Source organism: Rhinatrema bivittatum, chromosome 8 (genome assembly GCF_901001135.1).
Source record: "Rhinatrema bivittatum chromosome 8, aRhiBiv1.1, whole genome shotgun sequence".
Lineage (NCBI taxonomy): Eukaryota > Metazoa > Chordata > Amphibia > Gymnophiona > Rhinatrematidae > Rhinatrema > Rhinatrema bivittatum.
The window spans coordinates 85,564,865-85,591,441 of record NC_042622.1 but is presented as its reverse complement, the minus strand read 5'-3'; the positions used below and the strand labels follow the sequence as shown (position 1 = coordinate 85,591,441).

Here is a 26,577-nt window from a genome sequence, read left to right as displayed (position 1 = left end):
CGAAGAATCCGCTGAGAGCCCATGTGAAAGAGCATGGAGCTCTCCTGGAGGAGGTGTCCTTGAGCCCTGAACAACGTCAACCCCCAGTACAGCGTGATGCCGACGCCGAACTGAGCCCGGCGCATACCGATGACGCGGCGAAAGCGTCGGGGCAGGAGGGGGGGAGAAGCTTCGGCTGAGGAGCACGCTGCAACCTCCCAAAACACCGTGGAAGGAGAGGAGTTCGGCGAGAAAGGAGGTGAGACTGGGCTGCAGATAATCGGAGTGGAGGAGGGAGAGAGTCTGTCTGCGGGGGATCGAGCCCAGATTACAGCAGAAACTGGAGGTGAGTCTGCGGTTAGTTTTCAAAAACCGCAGACTATAACATTGGAAAGTCTTTGGGAGGTCATGGTGGGACTCGGAACCTCCATGAATAGATTAGAGAAAAAAATGGACTCTGTTGCTCAAAATTTCCAAGGGAAAGTAGAAGTTAAAGAACAGATTACACAGATGTCTACTAGAATTGGCGTGACAGAAGATAAGATAAAAACGATTCAAGAAATAAATGGGACAATTATAAGAGAACAAATATCTTGCATTAGGAGATTGGAAGCTATGGAAAATAGTGCAAAACATTTAAATATTAGGATTTTAAATTTTCCCAAGATAGCGGGAGAAATCCCATTTACTACTTTAAAAAGATTTCTAAACGAGGTTCTCTCTTTTTCATCTGATCAATTGCCGTCAATAAATTCCTGTCACTTTATTAATAGGAGAATCTCGGCTGTAGAAATTAACCAGGTAAATATTCCCGCTAATCTGACTAGCTTCCTTGAGAATTCAAGTTTGGATATTATAGAGAGGGGTACTCTCTTAGCATCTTTTATTTATAAGCAAGATGTTAATTTAATCATGAAATCTTATTTTAGGAAGTTTCCCTTGAATTTCTATGGTCAGCCAGTGAAATTGTTTCCAGATGTGGCTCAGGCCACTCAAATTAGGAGGAGAGAATTTCTTTCTTTTAGACAGAAAGCTATTGATTTGGGGTTTTCTTATGTTTTACGTTACCCATGTAAATGTATCTTAAAAAAAGGCAACGAAGTTTATATTTTCTTTCAGTTTGAACAGTTTAAGAAATTTGTGGAAGCCAGGTCACCAACTACTTCCTCCCCAATTCCGACCAATGTGTAATGGGTAAATAAATGTAGTAGCTGGAGTAATATGCTATGTTAATGCCCTTTAAAATTAATAATTGTTGTTCTCCTTAAATTCTTTTCTGAGTTTACACTTGCCTCTCCCTTCAAGTTTATCTTAAATGGTAACTATTGAAATTTTTGTAAAAATTAATTCTAGTCTATGCTGTATGGATAATGGATGATTATGACTGATGTTGAAATGTTTATGAAATAACAGCATATGTTATAGATATGATTTATTTCCTGTTATAAAATGAGAAATTTGAATAAATAAAGAATTAAAAAAAAAAAAAAAAGAATACTTGTCCATCATCAGAAAGCTACTTAGGATCAAAAACCAAAAAACGTAGGAGAACAAGAATGAAGAAATTACTACTTACCTGATAATTTTCTTTCCTCTAAGGAAGGCAGGCCAATATCTCAGTGGGTTATGCACTTCTACCAGCAGATAGAGATGGAGTAAAGCTGATTTGCTGACGTCATGGACATATAGCCCTGCCTCAACATCAGCCCGCCTGCACCTTCAAACTGTGGACAAACTGATTAAACTTCAACATGACCACTAACAATCAACCACTCATGATTCCAACCAACTGGGAAGACTGAGCTCAGTTAAAGGAATTAACATGCACTAATCACATGAGCTGGTTAAGGCACGTTGCAGTTATCAAATAAATTAAAAGAAATAACACTCTTTGCCGCCCCACCTAAGAGATGAAGAAAAAGCAAGTAGGCAGACCAGGGCAGGTTGTGGATTGGCCTGCCTACTTTAGAGGAAATAATCAGATAGGTAGTAATTTCTCCTTCCTCTGCACTCAGGCAGGCCAATCCACACCAGTGGGATGTACCAAAGCTACTCCTGAAAAGGGTGGGAGGCTGCCCTCGGTTCCGTCAACACTGCACGAGTGAAGGCAGTGTCCTCCTGAGCCCAAACTCTAAATGGTAATGCTTGGAGAAAGTGTGTAAGGAGGACCATGTTGCTGCTCAGCAAATCTCGACAGGAGATAACAACCAAAGCTCGCCTTGGATACTGCCTGACCCTAGTGGAATGTGCCCTAACCTGTCTAGGCAATGGGACATCTGCATCCACACAGGCAGCTGTGATGACTTCTTTTACCCAAGGGGCAATAGTTGCCTGCACTGCAGGTTCACCCTGTTTATTTCCACCATGGAGCACAAACAGATGATCAGAATTCCTGAAATAGATAGTAACCTTCAAATACCGCACAAGATGTCGCCTGACATCCAAGGCATGCAACAAACAATAATCAAGCTCATCTCTATCTCTGTCCAGTGTGAGCAGGGAAATAGTCCGATTTAAATGAAAGTCCAAAACCACCTTTAGCAAAAAGGAAGGTGCCATGTAAAGCTGAACCGCCCCAGAGTCATTCTTAGGAACGGCTCATGGTAAAAAAGAACTTGCAGCTCGGACACCAGTTGTGCTGAACAGATTGCCACAAGAAAAAACTGTTTTCAAGGTAAGCAGCTGCAAAGAGACCACACAGTGGCCAAAAAGTGGGACTCGTCAAAAAAACTCAAGACCAGATTAAGGTCCCAAAGAGGCACCGGTAGACACAAGGGATGACATAGATGCTTGACTCCCTTCAAAAACCCGGACACATCAGGATGGGAAGACATTGCTCCCCCATTGACTCGCCCCCTATACAAAGTGAGAGCTGATACCTGCTCCTTCGAAGTGTTAAGGGCCAAACCTTTAAGCAAACCTCCTGTAAAATTCCAAGATCAGAGAAATTTCAGCTTTGAGAGGACAAGAACCTCTCTCCTCACACCAGCTCTCTAACACTCTCCAAACACTAACGTAAGCTAGAGATGTAGAAACTTTCCTGGCCCAAAGCAAAGTGGAAATCACCATTAAAGAAAAACCATGCTTCAGCAACCGAGCCTTCTTGACCCAGACTGTAGTGCAGGATGGGCCCCTCATGCAATAGATCCATCCTGAGAGGCAGTCAGAGGACTGGCCACCAGAGGTCTCTAAAAATTGGCATAACTAAGCCTCCAAGGCCAATCCAGAGCTACCAGAACAGCTACAGACTGACTCACAATCTTTCGAATGATCCTGCCTATCACTGGCCATAGTGGGAAGGTATACAACACCCTGCTCAATGGCCAGACCTGAACAAGAGCAGATACCTAGCACCCTCAAATCCCTTCTGCGACTGAAGAACTATAGTACTTTCGCGTTGCAGGAGGTCACCAGCAAATTCAGATACAGGCAACCCCAGCATGCCACTATGAGGTGAAAAGCTTAGTTTGCCAATTCCCACTTTCCTAGGTCAAAGTCTTGCCTGCTGAGGAATTCAGCCTGCACATTGTCCTTCCCGACAATGTGGGAGGTGGATATTTATTTATTTTATTTTGTTGGTTTTATATACCGTCGTTCGGCTTCACCATCACATGTCCGGAAGATGTCGTTCTGCCCACATCATGAGCGCATCTACTTCCATCGATGCCTGCCAGCATCTGATTCCGCCTTGATAACTGATGTAGGCATCAATTGTTGCATTATCCGACATTATACTCACTGCTTGAGCTTCCAGACACTCAGCGAACCACAAGCATGGCAGACAAATCGAAAAACATCTCAACTTCTAAAAAGATTACAAAACATGAAAAATATTTTCTGCTTTAAATAAAAAAAGCCTGAATGCACGGACGAATCTCCTCCTCAACAGACTACAGGAACGAAAATTAGCAGGTAAGAACCAATTTTCCTTTCCCTGCACGTTCCCAGATCAGTCCAGACTCCTAGGATGTACCAAAGCTTCCTAGTCAGGGTGGGAACTGGTGAGTCCTACTTGTAGACAATTTCACCAAATGATGAGGAGCTCGAATCGCCCACATCCAGACGATAGTGTCTAGCAAATGTTTGTAGCGACTTCCAAGTGCAAATGTTCCCACATGTTTCCAGGAGTACACAACTTAGAAGGAAACAGTTTCTTTCAATGAGGCAGAGAGTATTGACCGTAAGGGCTACTTTCTTCCTCAAATATCCCTGCAAGTGTGTGATCACATTTCAAAAGAATACATTTGTTTTCTCAGACCCTGGTCATCTGGAAACGTTCCTTCTAGATAAAGGTGGATAGGGTTATAGCAGCTTCCAAGTTGGATAGTTAGTTTGGAAAAATACTATATATCTCCTGAATTATCAGTTGGATATTTTCTTGAATATTAAGAACATAAGAACATAAGAAATTGCCATGCTGGGTCAGACCAAGGGTCCATCAAGCCCAGCATCCTGTTTCCAACAGAGGCCAAAACCAGGCCACAAGAACCTGGCAATTACCCAAACACTAAGAAGATCCCATGCTACTGATGCAATTAATAGCAGTGGCTATTCCCTAAGTAAAATTGATTAATAGCCATTAATGGACTTCTCCTCCAAGAACTTATCCAAACCTTTTTTGAACCCAGCTACACTAACTGCACTAACCACATCTTCTGGCAACAAATTCCAGAGCTTTATTGGGCGTTGAGTGAAAAATAATTTTCTCCGATTAGTCTTAAATGTGCTACTTGCTAACTTCATGGAATGCCTCCTAGTCCTTCTATTATTCGAAAGTGAAAATAACAGAGTCACATCTACTCGTTCAAGACCTCTCATGATCTTAAAGACCTCTATCATATCCCCCCTCAGCCGTCTCTTCTCCAAGCTAAACAGCCCTAATCTCTTCAGCCTTTCCTCATAGGGAAGCTGTTCCATCCCCTTTATCATTTTGGTTGCCCTTCTCTGTACCTTCTCCATCACAACTATATCTTTTTTGAGATGTGGCGACCAGAATTGTTTAATGATTGTGCTTCCCATAATGTGGACTGTATTTGGTGATATTATGTTTGTTTTTTCTTTTACTTATATAATAAGATAGCCTACTTTATGTTGATGTAATTCACAATATTCTTATTTCATTGGAAAATGTTAAGAAATTTAATAAAGTACAGGGAACACTGAAAAAAAAATGCTCAAGTAAGGGAGGGACCAAACTGGGTGTCACCTCTGGAGCACAAACTGTTTTCCAAATCTTCTATCTTCTCCCATAATTTATTTATTTATTTATTTATTTTTGACAGGCAGTCACCAGTAGGGAGATTCATGACCATCATCTGCTGGAGACAGAAAACACTGGCAGGCTGATTTCGGAGCAGGGCTGTATGTCCGTGACGTCAGCTAGTCAGCTTTACTCCATCTCCAAAGATTGCATAACTCACTGGTGTGGATTGGCCTGCCTGAGTGCAGGGGAAAATAACATCTTCTTGTGTCATGCCTGCAATTGGGCCTTGTGCACCTACATCACTACGACATCACTGGTAACATAAGTATTACAAGCCAATAAGATCCATACAGTGTGAGGTAATTTGTGACTCTCTAGTTGGCACTGCTGTCTTTGCAAGGATCAGGAAAAATGCCAAGGATCTGCTTAAAGAATATCAAGCAGTAGCATTTTAATTGATATAGGATATTATCGGCTGTCACTGTCATGTGTAACCTTTAAAATATTACAGTATGCACTAGGCATAGCTTTATTTTAAAACTGAACTGTTAATGGAATCTAAAGCCTTATTCAATCAACTAATCAAGTGAAGGATTTTCAAGGCCCATTTCATTTTTATTTTTAAACAACTGTTGGCTGTTTCATAGCTTTCATATCCCACAGCCTGCTGAATTCTATTCAAACTATGTTACAGATGAACACACTCATTAATGCAGTAATGAAATCAATCCTGTTCATACATAGCAGAAACAACTTGATGTCATACTTTTTTTTTTTTTTTATACGTTATCCTGCTTGAGCATACCTGATGGTCAGCAACAGCTGCCCGGCTGTTTGGCTTCCTGGAAAGTTGCTGTGGTTGTTCCTGTACTTTGCGCAATGCCCAGGGTTGGCCTGTTTGGTCCCCCCAGATCCTCCCTTCCTCTGGGGTGTGCCTGGCATCCAGACTGTCTGCTGAGCTTAGGGAGAGCTGTCTTGGCCTTCGGCAATCCCAGCCGTTCCTGGCAAGCAAAATGCTGTCTGATAACTCTTAAGAGCACAACACAATCTTATTCCCTGAAAAAAAATATACTGATAAACACATCATCACTAGGACATACTTCTCCCAGCTGCCTCAGTGGTCGATTTCAGAAGTCACCACAACCCACCTCAAGTCTAAACTGCTCCCACCCTGCGTTCCCCGACCAACTGGCCTCTCTATTTCCTATGGCTCCACTATATTTTTCTCTTCATGATGCTAATTCTCCCTAATCTTATTCACTGCGACAAGCCACTACTGATATCAAGTCCAAGTTCACCATTCCTTACATTCTTTATTTCAGATGCTATTCTGTCATCTGCATTGTCCACTGCTCTTGAACTTCAAAGTTTTCTTCCTCTCATCCAGTCATCTCCAATCTCCCTGACAGCATCTCATCCTTGTCACTGTCATCACACCTCTCTTTCTTCTACGTATTCTCTTGCTCCTCCTTCTACTCTAAGCTGAGAATATCAATCCCAATCCTGGCCCTCCAAGGCAACTCTCATCCCATTGGTGCATATCAAACCATTACCCCATCCAATCTTATTACTATTTTTGTTCTCCCTCCCACTTCTCTTCCTTTCTTGTGCTCCTTGTGGAATGCCCACTGTTTCCATATTCATGACCTTTTTCTCTCTCATACGTTTTCATCTCTTTGCCTTGTCTGAGACATTGCTTTCCCCTGAGGACTCTGATTTGGTGGCTATTCTCTTATCAGGGAGGTTATCCTTTTTCCCATAAATAGTACCTTGCATAGTAGGCTGTGGTGGTGGTGTTGGTCTGCTGCTCTCTCACTCATGCAAGTTTCAACCCCTTCTTCCACCTCAATCCCACTTTTTCTTCCTTTGAGGCCCGATACCTCTCTGGATATCTTTCATTTATCTTTCTCTACTCTTCCTTGAGTCTCTGCCATTTTCTGCTCCTTTTTTGAAACCACAGAGGAGGAAAAAAGAAAATTGCTTCCTCCGACAACTCCCACTCCCCGGGATCCAGCTGCTGACAACAGAAAATCCAACTGCACATTGTCTATCCCGGCTATGTGAGATGCTGCCAATAATTCCAGATGCTACTCTGCCCAGCAAATTAACTCCTGGGTTTCCTAAGCCACCGCCCAACTCTTGGTACCACCCTGTCAATTGATGTAAGCCAACCGTTGTCGCACTGTCCAATAAAATCCTTACTGGACATCCGCGCAAGAGGTAGAAAGGCATGCAACGCGAACCACACCGCTCTCATCTCTAACAGATTTGATAGACCATGATGCCTCTTCCACCGACCACTGATCCTGCACCGACTGAGTCTGGCATACAGCTCCCCATCTGTACTATCCAATTCAGAACCTCCAAGTCCACTCCATGGACTAACTGGTCCCAACTAAGCCACCATGAGAGACTGGACCTGGCTATCTCCGTAAGAGGAAGCGGAAGATGAAATTGTTCTGACAACAGATTCCACTGGGAAAGCAACGCCTGCTGCAGAGGCTTCATATGAACAAACGCCAAAGGAACCAACTCCATTGTGGAAGACATTTATTTATTTATTTACCATTTTTCTATGCCGTCGTTTGGTGGGAACTGTCACAACGGTTTACATTAAGGCACATAAAAATGAAGCTAACGTATCTTAAGTTACATAGGTGCCATTTAAGGATCGGTAACATAGTTTGCAAATAATATTAATTGGTAAGTGGAATGAGTCATGTCCAATTCACATTGTAACAGTTTAGGTTACTAGATTACCTTTATCACTGTACTTTTACCCTTTTGCTGAGCTTTAAAAGAATGAAACTTAATCTGATTAAAAATTACACACATATTGATTTTGGTTATGTGTTTGTTGTTCAATTGTTTGTTTGTACCTGCTTCCCTTGAGTACTATTCTCCTTTCTCTTTTTGGTAAGCTAGTTTAAAAAGCCAGGTTTTTAGATTTTTTCTAAAGGTTTTGTTGTTGCTTTGTAGTCTCAACTCTGTGGGCATGGTGTTCCAAAGTATGGGTCCTGCCAAGGATAGGATCGAAGAACCTGCAGGTAATCCCAAAACCTGGGAACCGCTATCTCTAACAAACTGAGAACCTGCCTCTGCAATCTGCACATGCATTCCCTAGTGAGAAATTTTCCTGATCCTCGTAAAAAAAAAAAAAAAAAAGAGTCAACCAACCCCCTTCAGCCGGCACTGAGGAGTGGACTGACCTCACTTCATTGGGCAGACTTCGCTCCACCAGCACCCTGGCCGGAACCATCTCTGTTCGGCTTTCGACCTCGAAAGGACTGCTGCCTCCCATTGCCTTGTCTCTGGGCTCCCCCGAAGTCCTATTCTGCCAAAACCACCTATTCATCCTAAAGCAAGGCCACATAAGAAAGGATCCTTTTTCACCTTTCGGCTTATCATCCGGCAAACTATGCCCTTTATTCTCTCCCAGCTGTTTTATGAGCTCCTCTAAGTCCTCTCCAAAAAGCAGTTTTCCCTTTAAAAGGTAACACTCCTGAGACTTGGAGCATAAAGACCAGTTCCTTAATCAAAGGAGCTGTCGGGCCGAGACCGCTGACATCATATTTCTACTCGAAGTTCTGATGAGATCATACATTGCATCTGCTCCATAAGAAACCACGGCCTCCAGCCACTCGGCCTGCTTTGCCTCCGACACAGACATTGCTTTCTCAGCTTACAAGTCCTCATGGAAATCTATTACAGCCAGAGTCCCTCAGAGCTCCGCCCTATCGACGGTACTATTCAACATATATCTAACCTCCCTCTGCCGCATATTAGTAAATTTCAACATTCACTATAGACTATATGCCGACGATATACAATTGCTCCGCCACGTAAAACCATTTTTGGAACATAACGATTTTCGAACCATTCTACAAACACTTCTTTTTTCAAGTATGGACTACTGTAATTCACTTGCTATTAGTATTCCTAAATATATAATACGTCCTCTACAAGTCATGCCGTCTATTAACTAATATATCCAGCCATGAACACATTACACCCATACTAAAACAATTACACTGGCCTCCTATATCATTCAGGATCAAATATAAACTTGGACTAATTGTTCATTCTCTAGTCTTCATTTTACACTCTCCCTGGACAAACGCTATCATGAAACTCTATTCTCCGTCCAGGTCTTACACTCGGCATACCAATATCTCCTTGATATTCCATCTCTTAAACTCATCTGCCTTGATGAAACGCAGCCGGCCCAATATTTTAGAATATGCTGCCAAAAGAATTAAGAACTTGTGAAAACTTCAAAATATTCAGAAAGGCGTTAAAAACACATTTATTTAGAATTGCTTTTAATGATTGATTTTATTTTATTTTCATTTTATCTTTTGTGTGTGTTATTCCCATCATGAAATTTAGGAATGTTTGTTGTAATCCGCCCTGAATGAAAGAAGGGAATAATAGAAATCATTTTAAAATAAATAATACCCAGCGCAGTCAGGCCCACAGCATAAAGCTACTGCAAACTGCAGCACGAATGCCTACGGCAGACACCTCAAAAATCTTTTTGAGATGAATTCTAACTTCTTGTCATGCATATCCTTCAGTGCTGCAGAACAAGCCACTGGAATGATCGTTTTCTTTGTAATCACAGACACTGAGGCATCCACCTTTGGCAGCCTCAACAACTCAAGCGTGTCCTCTGGTAACGGATATAACTTATCCATTGCTCTACCAACCTTCAAACCGGTCTCTGGAGTATCCCACTCCATGACCACTAACTTCTTCACCGATTTATGGAAGGGGAAGGCTTTTGCTGGACCTCTTAAGCCATCCATGACTGGATCCACCTCTTCCTGATCGGACTCCTCTCACAGAACGTTTAATTCCTAGCTCTTTAAGGACAGAGGATATCAGAGGCCATAGTTCTTCCCTGTGGAACAGATGAACAACCTTCGAGAAGAATCTGCCTCTGGAGGGTCCTCTCCACTGGAGGCTCCTTGTCCTTCAAATCCTCGTCCATAGTGTCTGATTGTGCAGACCTGCCAAGGACTCGCTGAATCCTTGTCACACCAGTAGTCAGTGAAAACCTGGACCTCTTCCTAGGCCATGGGTCCAGGAATCCTTGCCTGGAAAAATGCCACTCCGCAGCTTTCCTGGCAAGATACACTTTGTGCATCTAAAGGACAAATTCCAAAAACAATCCTGCAGGATCATCAGGATCCTTCCCCAGGAGGTCTTCATCCTCCCCCGACAGAGTCCCCCGGGCTCCCCAGTCCTCCATGGGCTCCAATCAGCAGGGGACAGCAGCGGAGGGAGAACCCCCTCCCTCCCCTCGGCCTCCAAAGCAGCTGCGAGTGAATTCAAAATGGCCACTGTTCCCACACCAACCGGGAAGGGGCCTACTGCTGCACTCGCATCACCCACGAGCCCTCCAGGCTCTTGCTGCCTCCCCAAGCCTTTTTTTGCAGTTCCTGAGCCGACCTCTCACCCAGAGAGACAGCGGGAACAAACACCGGCATGGGACAGACAAGCGTGCATATCGCCACATTCGGAGCACCTACTGCTGCGCAGCATGACTCTTGCCTGCTCAACCATGCACACCGACAGCCGCCCAGAGGACTCCAAAGTGACGCGAGAGCCACCGCAGCCATGCCTCTGCAGGGCTGCCTTTCCGCTCTCTTGATGGGTCGACCGACACTAACAGAAAAAGAAAAAAAAATTTTTTTTTTAAACTTTAAAACTTTAAAGTCTCTTCGCTGAAAGATGGGCAGCAGGTTCCGCAAGTCCTCCTGGGGGAGAGGCAACTGACCCCACCAGTTGTCTACCCCCTGGCAGTGAAATGACCAAGCCAAATAAGGGTTTCCCAACCCCCTGCTCATGCAACTCAGTATCAGAAGGGATGGTCCAACCTTCTGGGAGGAAATCCTCTCTTTTCTTTTCCCTCTTTAATCTTTTTTAAACTAATTTGTAGATTGCAGGTTTTGCACCTCTATCATCTGCTGGAGACAGAGAAATACTGAGGGACTGCAGTATCAGCAAAACATTCTCTGTCTTAATCTGCTGGAAGGGAGGCAAAACCCAGAAGTCTGAACTGATCTGGGTATGTACAGGGAATGTCCATCTTCTCTTCTCCTCCATACTCACTACTTGGTTCCTCAAACCCCATTCCCACCTGGTTCCTCAGCTCTATTTCCAATGCAGTCATCCCTTCCATCTGTCACATCCTCTATCTATCTCTTTCCACTGCTACTGTTCCTACTGCTTTCAGACATGCTGTGACCACACCACTCCTCAAAAAACCTTCACTAGATCATGTCTCATGAACTATCGTCCCATCTCCATCTTCCCTTTTGCTTCCAAACTACTTGAATGTGTTCACCACCGCTGTCTTGACTTTCTTTCATCTCAAGCCATTCTTGGTCCACTCCAGTCTGGTTTTCGTCCTCCATATTCTACAGAAACAACCAGGCTAAATTCTCCAATGACCAATTTATGGCGAAAACCAAAGGCCTTTATTCAGTCCTTATCCTTCTTGACCTATCTGTTGCTTCTGACACCGCTGATCACCATCTACTCCTTGATACTCTGTCCTCACTTGGATTTCTGGATTCTGTCCCGTCTTGGTTCTCTTTTTACTCTCCCATCACACTTTTAGTGTTTCCTCCTCCACTGCCATCTCACTATCAACTGGTATGCCTAAAGATTCTGTCCTGGGCCCTCTTCTCTCTGTATAGTAATTCCCTTGGTGATCTGATTTCCTCATGTTTTCAACACCATCTTTATGCTCATGATTCCCAGGTTTAACTCTCTACACCAGAAATTTCATTAGGAATCCAGTCCCAGAATTCAACTGTTTGTCTGACATTGCTGCCTGGATGTCCCATCACCACCTTAAACTCAACATGACCAAAACAGGTTCTCATCAATCCCACCTCCCCTCTTGCACCTTTCTCTAATTCTATGAACACTAATTCTCCCAGTCCACTCAGGCTATAACCTTGGAGTTACCTTTAACTCCTCTCTCTCTTTCTCTATAAAGTCACCAAAATCCATCTCTTCCTTCCTGAATACACTACCAGAACCCTTATCCATCCTCTCATCACCTCCTGCTTAAAACTATTGCAACCTGCTCTTCACAGGTCTCCCAGTGAGTCATCTCTCTCCTCTATAATCCATCCACTGTAATCCATCCAAGATTTAGCTGTGCAACATATTTTTCACCAAAATTGCTATATCCACATAACCCCTTCTTCTCTATGCACTACATTGGCTCCGTATCCATTCCCACATGCAGTTCAAGCTCCTCTTACTCACCTACAAGAAAGGAAAATTAGTTCTTACCTGCTAATTTTCGCTCCTGTAGTACACGGATCAGTCCAGACTCCTGGTTTGTGCCTCCCTTCCAGCAGATGGAGACAGAGAAAGATTTGACACTGCTACTTAATCACGTGCTACCTGCAGTTCCTTAGCATTTGTCTATACCTAAGACAAATACCACAAAATCGAAAAACATCTCAACTTCTAAAAAGATTACAATACATGAAAAATATTTTCTGCTTTAAATAAAAAAAACCTGAATGCACGGACGAATCTCCTCCTCAACAGACTACAGGAATGAAAATTAGCAGGTAAGAACCAATTTTCCTTTCCCTGTACATTCCCAGATCAGTGCAGATTCCTGGGATGTACCAAAGCTTCCTAGTCAGGGTGGGAACTGGTGAGTCCTACTTGTAGACAATTTCACCAAATGATGAGGAGCTCGAATCGCCCACATCCAGACGATAGTGTCTAGCAAATGTTTGTAGCGACTTCCAAGTTGCTGCTTTGCAAATCTCTTGGGGAGAAACTAGCTGAGCTTCCGTCCATGAGGTCGCCTGAGAATGTGTGGAATGAGCATGGAATCCCTCCGGAACCAGTCGACCTCGAAGAATGTAGGTGGAACCGATAGCCTCCTTAAGCCAAAGAGCAATGGTAGCCTTAGAAGCCTGAAGTCCCTTCCTCGGGCCACTCCACAGAACAAAAAGGTGATCTGATCTCCCAGTGAGTCATCTCTCTCCACTATAATCCATCCAAGATTTAGCTGCGGAATAGCCTATTGGTTAGAGCCTCAGGTACAAACACACAGGCCGATACAGAAAGAAACGCGAGCGTCCTGTGCGCGCGATACAATAAATAAAATTATGCTAATTAGGGCCCACGGTAAAAGGAGGCGCTAGGGACACTAGCACGTCCATAGTGCCTCCTTTTTGACAGGAGCGGCGGCTGTCAGCGGGTTTGACAGCCGAAGCTCAATTTTGCGGCGTCGGTTCTCGGACCTGCTGACAGCCACAGGTTTGGAAACCGGACGCCGGCAAAATTGAGCATCCGGTTTTCAAGCCGCAGGCTGATTTTAAATTTTTTTATTTTTAATTATTTTTTACTTTTGGGACCTCCGACTTAATATCACCATGATATTAAGTCGGAGTGTGTACAGAAAAGCGGTTTTTACTGCTTTTATGTACACTTTCCCGGTGCTGAGAGAAGTTAACGCCTACCTATGGGTATACACTAATTTCTGAAAATAAAATGTGTGGCTTGGCTGCAAATTTTACTTTCTGAATCGCGTGGGAATAACTAATAGGGCCATCAACATGCATCTGCATGTTGCGGGCGCTATTAGTTTCGGGGGGATTGGACGCGCATTTTCAACGCACTATTACCCCTTACTGAATAAGGGGTAAAGCTAGTGCATCAAAAACGCACGTCCAACTGTGGGTTAACAGTGCGCTCCCCTGGAGCGCACTGTACTGTATCGGCCTGTTAGATTGTAAGCCCTCTGGTGATAGGGAAATAACCTACAGTACCTGAATGTAAACCAATGTGATATCTCAGATCGAATGTCAGTATATAAAAAATTAATAAATAAATAATAAATAAATAAAGTCATTCATTATTTTGAGGTAAATCAACAAAGCCCTTCTGACATCTAACAACCTGAGTTCCATCGCATGAGGAGTAGAGGAGTCCAGCAGCTCCACAGTCTGATTCACGTGGAACGCAGAAACCACTTTTGGTAAAAAGGAAGGGATGGTTCTCAAAGAAACTCCTGACTGCAAAAACTGAAGGAAACGATCCCGACACGACAGTGCCTGTAATTCCGAAATCCTTCTAGCGGAACATATGGCCACCAGAAAAACCACCTTTAGAGTCAAGTTCTTCAAAGTCGCTCTTCAGCGTGGTTCTTAAGGAGCCTTACATAAGCCCCTGAGGACCAGATTAAGATTCCAGGAAGGACACACTCAAAGTGGAGGACACAAATTCTTCGCCCCTGGAAGAAAACGAAGGACATCCGTATGTGCCGAAATAGATACACCATCAATTTGGCCCCAAAGACAACCTAAAGCTGCTACTTGCACTTTAAGAGAGCTAAGAAACAATCTTGGCGAAACCCTCCTACAGAAATGATAAAATGTCAGCGACTGACGACCTGAAAGGGCAAACTTTGTTGGTGGTACACCTGGACTCGATAACCTTCCAGACTCGTACATATGAAAGATTAGTAAACTTTCTCCTGGCCTGCAACAAAGTAGTAATAACCGCCTCTGGGTAGCCCCTACGCCTTAACCGTTGCCTCTCAAAAGCCAGACCACTAGACAAAAGCAAACAGCCTGGTAGGAAAATATCGGTTCCTGCCGGAGAAGGCCCTCCAGATGACCCAAGCAAATCAGTTCATCTACTGCCAAAATTGATCAAATCCGCAAACCATGGACCGTGTGGCCACTCCGGTGCCACCAAGACCACTTCCATGCGATGCAACACCTTTTTCCATGAGCGACCAGGGAGGAAACACTTAAAGTAGCACAAATCTCAGCTAGGGAACTGCTAAGGCATCAGCCCCCTCTGCTCCGTGCTCTTGCCTCCGACTGAAAAACTGAGGCGCTTTGGCATTCCAATGAGATGCCATTAAGTCTACATGGGGAAAGCCCCAACGCTCACGAATGAGATGCATCTCCAACTCCGACAACTCCCACTTGCCTAGATTTAATACCGACCGACTCAAGAAGTCTGCTTGAACATTGTCTACCCAAGTGATGTGGGATGCCTCTATACACTCCAGGTGTTCTGCCCAATGAATCAATTCTGTGCCTCCCTGGCTATCCCTTGACTCTTGGTTCCGCCCTGACGATTGATGTAAGTCACCATTGTCGCATTGTCGGAGAGAATGCTCAATGGTCAGCCACTCATGAAAAGAAGAAATTCCTGCAAGGCCAAGCGGACAGCTCTGGTCTTTAGGTGGTTGATAGATTAGACAGACTCTTTCCTGGATCAGCAACCCTGAGCAGACTGCTGCTGACATACTGCTCTCCAACCAGAAAGACTGGCATCTACCACCCAATCCGGGATTTTTAGATCCACACCCCAGACCAGACTGAAGGGTAGAAGTCACCAGGAAAGACTCTCCCTTGTGACACCCTCGAAGGGCAATGGAAGCTGAAAATCTTCTGATACGAGGCACCATCGCGACAGAAGCGCTCTCTGCAATGGTCTCGTGAGCAAAAGCCCACGGCACTAATTCTAGAGTCAAGGCCATAGAGTCCAGCACTTGCAAATAATCCCATACCTTGGGCACCCATAACTGCAACAACCGCCCCTGCAGCTTCAACACGCATTCCTCTGGGTGTTGAATCGAGCCCCAAGATACTCCAGGGACTGCATCGGTGCCAGATGACTCTGCTACATTCACCACCCAACCGAGTGACTGCAGTAGATCGAGAACCCTTTGAACCGACTGGCGACAGAGGACTTCCGACTTGGTCTTGATAAGCCAATGCACCAGAACTCACTCCTTCCGGAGTGCCACTGCCACCACCACCTTGGTGAAGGTGCGTGGCAAAAGCTTCTCTGTCCCCATCTGCTGGAGGGGAGGTAAAACCCAGCCTTCCTGGACTGATCCGGGTACGTACAGGGAACTGTCCCTTACCACACTGAGAACCCACTGATCCTGAGCGATACTGGTCTACTCCTCATAAAACCTCACTAGGTGACCCCCTATAGAGGGAACAACGGAGTGAACCAGCCTCACTTCACTGCGGGGATTTAATACTGGAAGTACCCCCAGCGGTGGCTCAGCGGAAAGGCCTTCGAGCCCCTCAAAAGGGCTGGCCTCCAGATTGGCCCCGAAAGGAGGACTGCCTTTGGAGGCCAGACGCAGGTCTGGAAGGCAGAGACCTCCTATCAAGCCAAAATCTCGAACATGACTGAAAAATCATTTGCCCTTAGGTTTGTCCTCTGGTAACCTGAGGACTTTATTGTCCCCAAGAGACTGCATCAAACGTTCCAGATCTTCGCCAAATAAAAGACAACCTTTAAAGGGTAGCGAACCCAACTGCGCCTTGGAGGAAACGTCCACCGCCCAGTTTCGCAGCCAGAGGAACATTCTGGCAGAAACCGTAGACGTCATGATTCTAGAAGAAGTACGAACTAAATCATAAAGAGCATCTGCTCCATAAGCCACTGCCACCTCAATTCTCTCGGCCCTCTCTGCATCCTTGCCGGAGGTGGGAAGGTTCTCTTGGGACTGTTGTACCCATCGGAGACATGCTCTTTGCATAAAACTAGTATAAATAGCCGCGCGTAAGCCCAGTGCCGAGACCTCAAAAATCCTTTTGAGATGAACTTCTAACTTATGATCCTGGACATCTTTCAATGCTGTAAAACCTACCACGGGGATAGTCGTTCTTTTCGTAACGGCTGACACAGCAGCATTGACCTTAGGAAGGACAAAAAATTCCAATGCCTGTTCGGGTAACAGATAACGCTGCGCCATGGCTCTGCCCACCTTTAAACTAGAATCAGGAGAAGCCAATTCCACTTCTACCAGTTTCTGTACAGACTTGTGATACAAAAAGGCCATGGGAGGACCCTGTATCCCATCCAGGACCGGATCCGCTCCGTCCAAATCAGAGTCCACCTGCGGGATTTTAACCCCAAGCACCTGAAAAGCCATTGGCAGTAAGGCATCAAGCTCTTCTTTGGGTCATCACCATCGGGCCTGTTATAGCATCCCCTGGAGTCGGCTCTCCAGAAACCAGATCTCCTGGAACCCCCAGCATCTGAGACTCCGCCGACACTATAGGAGCCTTGACAGAATCATCCGAGTCACCCCCACCGGGACCTGATGAGCCCTGTACTAGAGGGACCCTATGCCAGCTAGACAGTATCCGTTTTGGGTCAGGAATAGGCCCCCCCCACCCCACCCCGTCGGCTATTGCAAACAACGTCTCTCCCTGACAATCGCAAAGAATGGCCGAATGTAAATCCGTTCCCGCGCTGATCAGGATGAGATCAGCACCCTGGCCAGTGACATGCAATGGAGTCGGGATGGTAGCAGAGGAGCCCCGACACTGTTTGACGGCAGGCGGACAGTCAGAGGGACCCTCCCCCCCAAACACGCAGCACAGAGGCCAAGGCAGAGGAGCCGTGAACAAGTTGTGCCGCACGCATGGCAGGCCAACCCCGGGCCCATCAGTGCATGCTGCCAGTGAACAGAGAAGAGAGACCGGTACTAAAAATAAAAAAGTAACCTACTGCGCTTATAAGAGAGGAGGGCGGCTGCCGCTCAGCCAGGACTAACACTGATGCCTTTTTTTTTTTTTTTTTTAACTTTAATAACCAGTACCCTAAGCCAAGGCAGAGCCTTAATGTAGAAATTACTTACCTGATAATTTCATTTTCCTTAGTGTAGACCGATGGACTCAGGACCAATGGGTATAGTGTGCTCCTGATAGCAGTTGCAGATGGAGTCAGATTTCAATCTCCTTGAAAAACAATTATGGATATGTGTGTATTTGGATAATTTCAATTAACTTGATTACTCGGATTGGTTGGCATGGTTTCTAGCTGGAGACCGCCAGGGCACTCAAACGAGAAGTGCCGACACCTGGTAATATGGGTGTCTGAACTAAAGATATGGGTTGGCTTACCCGTGCTTGTGTTGCTCTCGGGGGGGGGGGGGGGAAGGTTCCCCCGAGGATTCTTGAGTACGAGGTAGCCATGGGCGGGGTGCTGAGTCCATCTGTCTTCACTAAGGAAAATGAAATTATCAGGTAAGTAATTTCTACATTTCCTAGCGTGTAGCAGATGGACTCAGGACCAATTAAATGTACCAAAGCTACTCCCAAACCGGGTGGGAGGCTGCCCATGGCCCATTTAGTACTGCCTTTGCGAATGCTGTGTCCTCCTAGAACATCCAGGCGATAGAATCTCGAGAATGTGTGGATGGAGGACCGCGTTGCCGCCCGACAGATCTCAGAGGGTGACAGCATCTTGGTTTCTGCCCAGCACACTGCCTGGGCCCTTGTGGAATGGGCCTTTACTTGTAGAAATGGAGGCTTGCCTGCCTCTATGTAGGCCGCCTTGATTACTTCTTTGATCCAGCGGACTATGGTTGCACGCGAGGCCGCTTCCCCTTGTTTCTTCCTACTGTGAAGAACGATTAACTGGTACGTCTTTCGTACAGGTTCCGATCTTTCCAGGTATCGGACTAGGAATCCGCCAACATTCAGGTGGCGAAGGCGGCGAGAGTCTTCCAAGTCCTTATGCTCGTCTGGAGATGGCAGCAAGATGGTTTGGTTTAGCTGCCTTTGATACCATCAACCATAACCTCCTCATCAACCGGCTATCCGAAATAGGCATCTCAGGCCTAGCCCTACTATGGTTTAAATCCTACTTATCTAACAGAAAGTTCTCCGTCAAGATAGGAAACGCCAACTCCACACTCTATCCCTTGTCTCAAGGTGTCCCACAAGGCTCCTCCCTCTCCTCCACCCTTTTCAACATTTATCTCACACCTCTATGTCAGCTCCTCACAGACCTCGGCCTCAAATTCTACCTCTATGCAGATGACGTTCAAATCGTCATTCCCATTCACAACTCTCTCTCAGATGCCCTTGCCTTCTGGAACACATGTCTTACCAACATCAATGACTTCCTCACCAACATCCACCTCGCTCTAAACTCCTCCAAAACAGAGCTGCTCCTTATCTCTCCTCACCTCCCTCCCAAACCACCGATCTCCAACGATCCAGCTTTCAACGTCATAACACCCCAACCCACAGTAAGAGACCTTGGGGTTATCATAGATCAACAACTCAATCTCAAAAAACAGATCAACTCCATCCTCAAAGAAGGTTTCTTCAAGCTTCACATCCTGAAGAAACTCAGACCCCTCCTCCACTATCATGACTTCCGCACCGTCGTCCAAGCCACCCTTTCCTCAAAGCTGGACTACTGTAATGCCCTCTTCCTTGGCCTACCCTCCTCCACCACCAAGCCCTTACAAATGCTCCAGAATGCCATCGCCAGGGTCATCACCAACTCAAGGAAAGCTGATCACATTACCCCAATACTCAAAGAACTCCACTGGCTCCCCATCGCATCCCGAATTCTCTTCAAAATTCTAACCATAGTGCACAAGTCCATCCACTCGCACAATTCCAATTGGTTGGATGAACCCTTTCGTCCTATACGCACTGAACGACCCACTCGCACTGTCAACAAAGGCACCCTCTCCATTCCCCCTTTGAAAAAAGCCCACCTCTCCTCTACTAGGGACCGTGCACTATCCATTGCAGGCCCTAAACAATGGAACACCCTCCCTACCACTCTCAGGCTAGAGCCATGTTACGCCAAGTTCAGAAAAAAACTTAAAACATGGCTCTTCCGACAAGCCTACCCTGATCAAGTACACCGACTTCTGCAAGTATCTTGCCTACGCCTTGTATATTCCTGTAAATAGTCCGTTGCAGTTTTTATTTATTGCTTTAATTCCTCCACCTCCTGCTCTTTGTATACTCCTCCTTGTTCGCCCTCCCTGTTCATTGTAATTTCTACCTTTAAAGTTACATTGTAAACCGGTATGATGTATGCATACTAATACCGGTATATAAAAGTTTTTTAAATAAAATAAAATAAAATAAATAGATGGAAGTGAGAAACCACCTTTGGCAGGAAGGAGGGTACAGTGCGCAGCTGTATGGACCCCGGCGTGAATCTGATAGTGCTTGAAGTTCGGAGATTTGACGGACTGAGCAGATTGCCACGAGGAACACCGTCTTCAAGGTCAGGAGCTGTAGGGACAGACCGCGAGTTGGCCTGAACGAAGCTCCCGCTAGGAAGTCTAACACTAGATTGAGATTCCATAGGGGTATCGGCCACTTTAGGGGTGGCCGAATGTGCTAGACCCCTTTTAAGAAGCGGGAGACGTCTGGATGGGCCGCTAGGCTGGTGCCGTCCACCCTGAGTCTGAAGCTGGCCAGGGCAGCCAGTTGCACCTTGATGGAGTTGAGGGACAACCCTTTGTTCATGCCGCCCTGCAGAAATTCCAGGATCATGGGGATTTTGACTTTCCATGGAAAGATGTCGCGGTCCTCACACCAGGCTTTGAATATTCTCCATACTCGTATATATGTTAAGGAGGTGGAGGACTTGCGCGCTCGGAGCAGTGTGTCAATCACTGGTCCTGAGTAACCCCTCTTTTTCAGGCGAGACCTCTCAATGGCCAGACCATAAGCGAGAATCTCATTTGGTCTTCGTGGAGGATCGGACCTTGCTGGAGTAGATCCCTGTGTGGAGGCAGGCTTAGAGGGTTTCCCACCAGAAGTCTTCGCATGTCTGCGTACCACAGTCTTCTTGGCCAGTCTGGGACCACTAGAAGTACCAGCCCTCTGTGGTATTCTATCTTGCGGATGATTCCGCCCAGTAGTGGCCATGGAGGGAAGGTGACAGTAGGTCCTCCTGTGGCCAGGTCTGGACGAGGGCGTCGATTCCCTGGGCCGGTGGTTCCCATCTTCGGCTGAAGAACTTGGGAACCCGGGTGTTGGACCCGGTTGCCAGAAGATCCACGGTTGGAGTTCCCCAGTGGTTTACTATCCGCTGGAAGGCTGCTGTAGACAGTGTCCATTCCCCCGGATACAGACTCTCTCTGCTGAGGTAGTCTGCAGTGACGTTGTCTTTTCCCACGATGTGGGCAGCTGATATCCCTTGTAGGTTTGATTCTGCCCACGTCATTAGGGGCTTTATTTCCAGAGACACCTGCTGGCTTCTGATTCCCCCCTGGCAGTTGATTTAGGCCACTGTTGTGGCGTTGTCCGACATGACTCTGACTGATTTGCCCCGGAGACTGTGACTGAACTGTAGGCAGGCTAGTCTGACTGCTCGGGCTTCCAGTCGGTTTATGTTCCATGCAGACTCTTCTTCGTCCCATTGCCCTTGAGCCGTTAGCTCCTGGCAGTGGGCTCCCCATCCTCGCAGGCTCGCATCTGTGGTGAGCAAGGTCCATTCTGGTGGGAATAGGTTTGTTCCCTCGCTCAGATGGTCTTCTTGTAGCCACTGGTTCCAAACCTTCGCCAGTAGCCGGAGGGGGGCAGAGTAGTTTTGAGACATCGGGTTCCACCGTGACAGTAGGGAATGTTGTAGGGGCCGCATGTGGGTCCTTGCCCACGGGACGACTTCTATGGTTGATGCCATGAGTCCGAGGACTTGGAGATAGTCCCATGCTGTGGGAAGAGTGGAGTTCAACAATGCTCGTATTTGTTCCATCAATCTCTTTCTCCTTTGTAGGAGGAAGGGTGACTTTGTTCCATTTGGTGTCGAACCGGACTCCCAGGTACTCTAGGGATTGGGAGGGCTGCAGGAGGCTCTGGGGTGTGTTGATGACCCACCAGAGGCTCTGCAGTAGTTCCTTGACTCTGGTGGCTGCTTGATGGCTTTCCTCTGGCGATTTCGCTCTGATCAGCCAATCATCCAGGTATGGGTGCATGAGGATTCCTTCTTTCCACTACCACCATGATCTTGGTGAACGTTCAGGGAGCTGTAGTTAGTCCGAAGGGTAGAGCCTGGAACTGGTAGTGATGGCCCAATATTGCGAAGCGTAGGAAACGCTGATGGCTGTGATGGATCGGTATGTGGAGATAGGCTTCTGACAGATCCAGGGAGGTCAGGAATTCTCCCGGTTGTACCGCCTTTATGACCAAACGCAGGGTTTCTTCAGGTAGTGATTGACGGTCTTGAGGTCCAGTATGGGCCGGAATGTTCCCTCTTTCTTGGGAAAGATGAAATAGTGCCCAGAACTCTGTTGGTGCGTGGGCACTGGTGTTATTGCCTCTATGGAAGTCCAGGCAGTATCCCTCTCGGATGATGGATAGGACACAATTGTCCGATGTTATTTCGACCCATCTTTGGTAGAATAGGGCGAGCTTGCCCCCTATGATTTCTTCCTGAAGATGGGTCTGCTGATTCTCATTGTGTGTTGCGGCTGGGGCCTGGTCCCGAGCCGGCTCCTCTTTTTTGTGTCTTTTCCGAAACGACTGTCCCCTGCCGGCGGGGCGAGGGGCTTGGTAAGTGTTTTTGTATGGTCTAAAACACTGGGATCCTCTGCCCTTGGGTGCCCGGGGAGCGGGGCATTGGTTTCTCTTGTTTCTGTCCTCCAGTAGACGGGGTACTGGGGACTCGCCCCATTTGTCAGCTAATTTGTCCAGGTCGCTTCCGAACAGGAGTGATCCTCTAAAGAGCATTCTCATGAGCTTCATCTTAGAGGTCACGTTGGCTGATCAGCTTCGGAGCCAGGGCTGTCTTCTGGCTGCTACTATGGACGAGCGGCTCCTGGCTGAGGTATGTACCAGGTCTGAGGTCGCATCCGTGAGGAATGATATTGCCGGGTCTAATGCCTCGATTGGCTTAGTTATGTCCCTGGCCATAGCCAGGCAGGCGCGTGATATCAGGGCGCAGCAGGCAGTGATCTGTAAGGTCATAGCTGATACATCGTAAGACTGCTTGAGGATGGATTCCTGCCGTCTGTCATTGGCATCCTTGAGTGAAGCTCCTCCTTCACCTGGTATGGTAGTGCGCTTTGTTGTGGCGTAGACCAGGGCGTCGACCTTGGGAAACCTCAGAAGTTCCTTCGTTGCGGGGTCCAAGGGGTAGAGAGCTTCTAGGGCTCGTCCTCCCTTGAAGGTAGCATCTGGAGCGTCCCATTCCAGGTCGATCAGTTGTTGTACGGCCTGTAGTGTAAGAAAATGGCGTGAGATCTGGCGGAGCCCAGCCAGGAAGGGGCTCGCCTTGGACTCTGCTGTGTTGCATGTGTCCGGGATGGCCAATGCCTTCAGACTATTCCACCTGCTGGTAGGGATACATAACCCCACTTCTCTGGACTGATCCTGGTACGTACTGGGAAATAATTTGTCTTTTGGAAAGAAGCGAATCATGGTTCGATACGGTTCCATTCCTGGAGGGATTTCCCCCTCTTCCAGGGGTTCTGATTCCTCCTCAGAGTCATCTGTGTTCCCTAAGGGGAGGTATTTGTCCAGGGGAGGCCCATCTGGTGGAAGCCGGGAGGGGCCTGGGAGGTTCTGGACCACTGGCGAGGGTTGTGGTTGTGCCGCTGGTGGCCCTGTCTGAGCGTGGATGTAGGAATGCAGCTCAGCGATGAATCCCGCCCAGGTGAAGTTGCCTGAGACCACATTGGGTCCAATGGCGCTCCCCGAGGGCCCCCACTGTGGGGGGGCCGAGTTGAGAATAGAGAGGTCTGGGGTAGTCTCGCTGGTGGATCCAGGGTGAGGGGGGCCTGGTTTCGGTTCCCCCCGAGTTTCTTCGCTTTGCAGGCACAGGGCGGAAGTCACCTCGGGCTGCGCCGCTCTCAGATGGTATGCCGGACAGAGGGCTGGGACCCTTAGCTGTCTGAGACAGCGGTGCCATGATTTGCGCGCGTATCCTGTACAGGTGCGCGTGCCAGGAGGTCTGGTTATGCACTCCGGGTGCGCCTACGTTGTACGCGTAGGAGCGGAAGAAGCGCGCGTAGCTGTGCGCACGTGCCTAGATATGCGCTCGACACCCTTAAGAGTGCCGCTGTGCGCCCAGCCCCGGTTTGTGCATGGCACAGATGCGTGGGCCGCTATGTGCACAAGTACTTTGTGCGTCTGGCTGACTGCTGTGCGCACGGCTCAGTTGTGTGGACGATGCAGCAACCGGGGGGGGGGGGGGGGGGGGGGAGGGAGGCGCCAGCGACCACACGGTAAGATGGCAGCCCCCTCAGGGGGTTTCCACGTGGGAGGACCCTCTTGCCGGATCGGGGTTTTGCCCGGACGGGGCTGCTCAACTCGATTGTACAGACGCCGGAGGGATGATCTGAATGTCGGTATATAAAATGTCGGTGTATAATGTCGGTATATAAAAATGTCGGAACATGTCGGTATATAAAAATTCTAAATAAATAAATAAATGATCTGTATGGCTGTCCAAGCCTCAGAAACCGGAGACTTAAAGAAAGTTTTCTACCTTACCTTGTCTCAGCGCTTCCAGGTCCTCTGCCAGGCGGTCTCCGGCTGCGGGGGGAGAGGGAATTACCTTCACCGCCGCGCTCGGTTTTGCACCTGCTGCCTCTCAGCCGCTCCCTTTTTCCAGGGGCTAAGTCCACGCCGGGACAGAGGCTTACTTCTGAGGGATCTCGGAAATCAGCTCAGGAAATCTCGACTGGGGGAGGGACCCTTAGGTATCACCGCAGAGAACGGGACTCTTGGAGGTAAGGTTTGGTTTTCTAACGCTGTGCAAGCATGTGTGAAGTCCCGAACTGCTATGGAGACTGTAAACTGGCATGATTTGCATTTAATGCAAGAATGTCGGTATATAAAAGTTAAAAATAAAATAAAATAAAAAACGGAGGATCAGAGCCTCGTGCACAGGTATATGTAGTGCTGACGTCAGATTGAAATCTGACTCTGTCTCCAATTGCTATCAGGAGCACACCATACCCACTGGTCCTGAGTCCATCTACTACACGCTAGGAAGTAAAAAAATTATATATAGGCTGACTCAGACAAAAAAAAAAAAGGGATATAAGAAAATTACTTCTTACCTGCTAATTTTCGTTCCTGTAGTACCAAGGATCAGTCCAGATGGCGGGTTATGTCCCCTGTCCAGCAGATGGAGTCAGACAAGGCTTCGGAGGGTGCTGTCATATAAACCAGTGCACCCTCTGTAAGAACTCAGTATAGAGAATATCAAAGCCAAAATAAACAATTACTAAGGATGGATCAAGTACCTCAATCATAACAGATCGTAAACTAAGGCAACTGGTGCCAGAACTGTAACTTGCAGAAAGAACCGTGTAACAGTCTCATAAGATGAGATTAACAAACAGGTACCAGAATGAAGAGAGTAGATCGAGCAGGGAGAAGACCCCCTAAACCCAGCAATCAATGAGGCGGGTGTCTGGACTGATCCTTGGTACTACAGGAACGAAAATTATCAGGTAAGAAGTAATTTTCTTTTCCCTGTACGTACCAGGATCAGTCCAGACGGTGGGATGTACCAAAGCTTCCCTAAACCGGGTGGGCCCTTGAAAGCCCTGCTCGAATGACCCGGTCGCCAAAGTGTCCGGAGGTTGACGACAGCAGGTGCAGCCGGTAATGACGTGCAAAGGTGTGAAGGGACTTCCAAGTCGCTGCCCGGCAAATCTCTTGGGAGGAGACGGACTGTACTTCAGCCCAGGATGCGGCCTGTGAACGGAGAGAATGGGCTTTGATGCCCAGCGGAGGAGTCCGCCCCGCACCGATGTACGCTATGACTATGGCTTCCTTGAGCCATCGTGCAATCGTCGTCTTCGAGGCCTGGTAACCCTTCCTCGGCCCTGAGCACAGGACGAATAGGTGGTCAGAGACTCTGATGTCGTTAGTGACCTCCAGGTAGCGAATTAGAGTGCATTTGACATTAGAAAGCGAAGAGGACCTGGTTCCTCTGCTGAGAAAGACGGGAGCTCTACCGTCTGGTTCAGGTGAAAGGACGAAAACGACCTTGGGTAGAAAAGAGGGCACTGTGTGTAAGGACACCCCGGTGTCCGTTAAACGTAGGTAGGGTTCCCGGCAGGCGAGCGCTCGAAGTTCCGAGATGCGGCGTGCGGAACCGATGGCCACCAGGAAGACTGTCTTGAGCGTGATATCTTTGATGGTGGCCTTGCGCTGAGGCTCGAAGGGAGGCCCCGCCAGGGTCTTAAGGACCAAATTGAGGCTCCAAGAAGGGCCCGGATCCCTAACCGGGGGCCAAAGATGCTTCGCCCCCTTGAGAAAACGGGCGATATCTGGCTGCACCAGGAGAGAAGGATGATCCGCGTACTGAATGAGCGAGCCCAGAGCGGCAACCTGAACTCGTAAGGAGTTGTAGGCAAGGCCTTTATCCAATTCATCTTGAAGAAACACAAGGATCTGAGGAACCGTGGCCCTTGAGGTATGAGTATTATGCGCTGTGCACCAAGCCTCGAAAACCTTCCAGACCCTCACGTAGGCGGCCGAAGTAGAAGTCTTCCGGGCCTTGAGAAGAGTCAAGACTACCATGTCAGGGTACCCTTTGCGCCGGAGGTGGCGCCATTCAAAAGCCAGGCCGCAAGACAAAAG

The 26,577-nt window shown here is 47.3% G+C and overlaps 1 protein-coding gene across 12 annotated transcripts in view; it reads right to left on the bottom strand.

Moving 5' to 3' along the window:
* PRRC2B (proline rich coiled-coil 2B) overlaps positions 1 to 26,577 on the bottom strand; it is a 393,423-nt gene that overhangs the window by 239,863 nt on the left and 126,983 nt on the right. For 11 of the 12 annotated variants that reach the window (XM_029612564.1, XM_029612560.1, XM_029612569.1 and 8 more), the window contains exon 11: positions 5,988 to 6,198. In XM_029612564.1, the coding sequence (XP_029468424.1) occupies positions 5,988 to 6,198 (211 nt within the window). The remainder of the gene's footprint in view (positions 1 to 5,987; positions 6,199 to 26,577) is intronic. The other variant, XM_029612561.1, reaches the window with a different exon arrangement.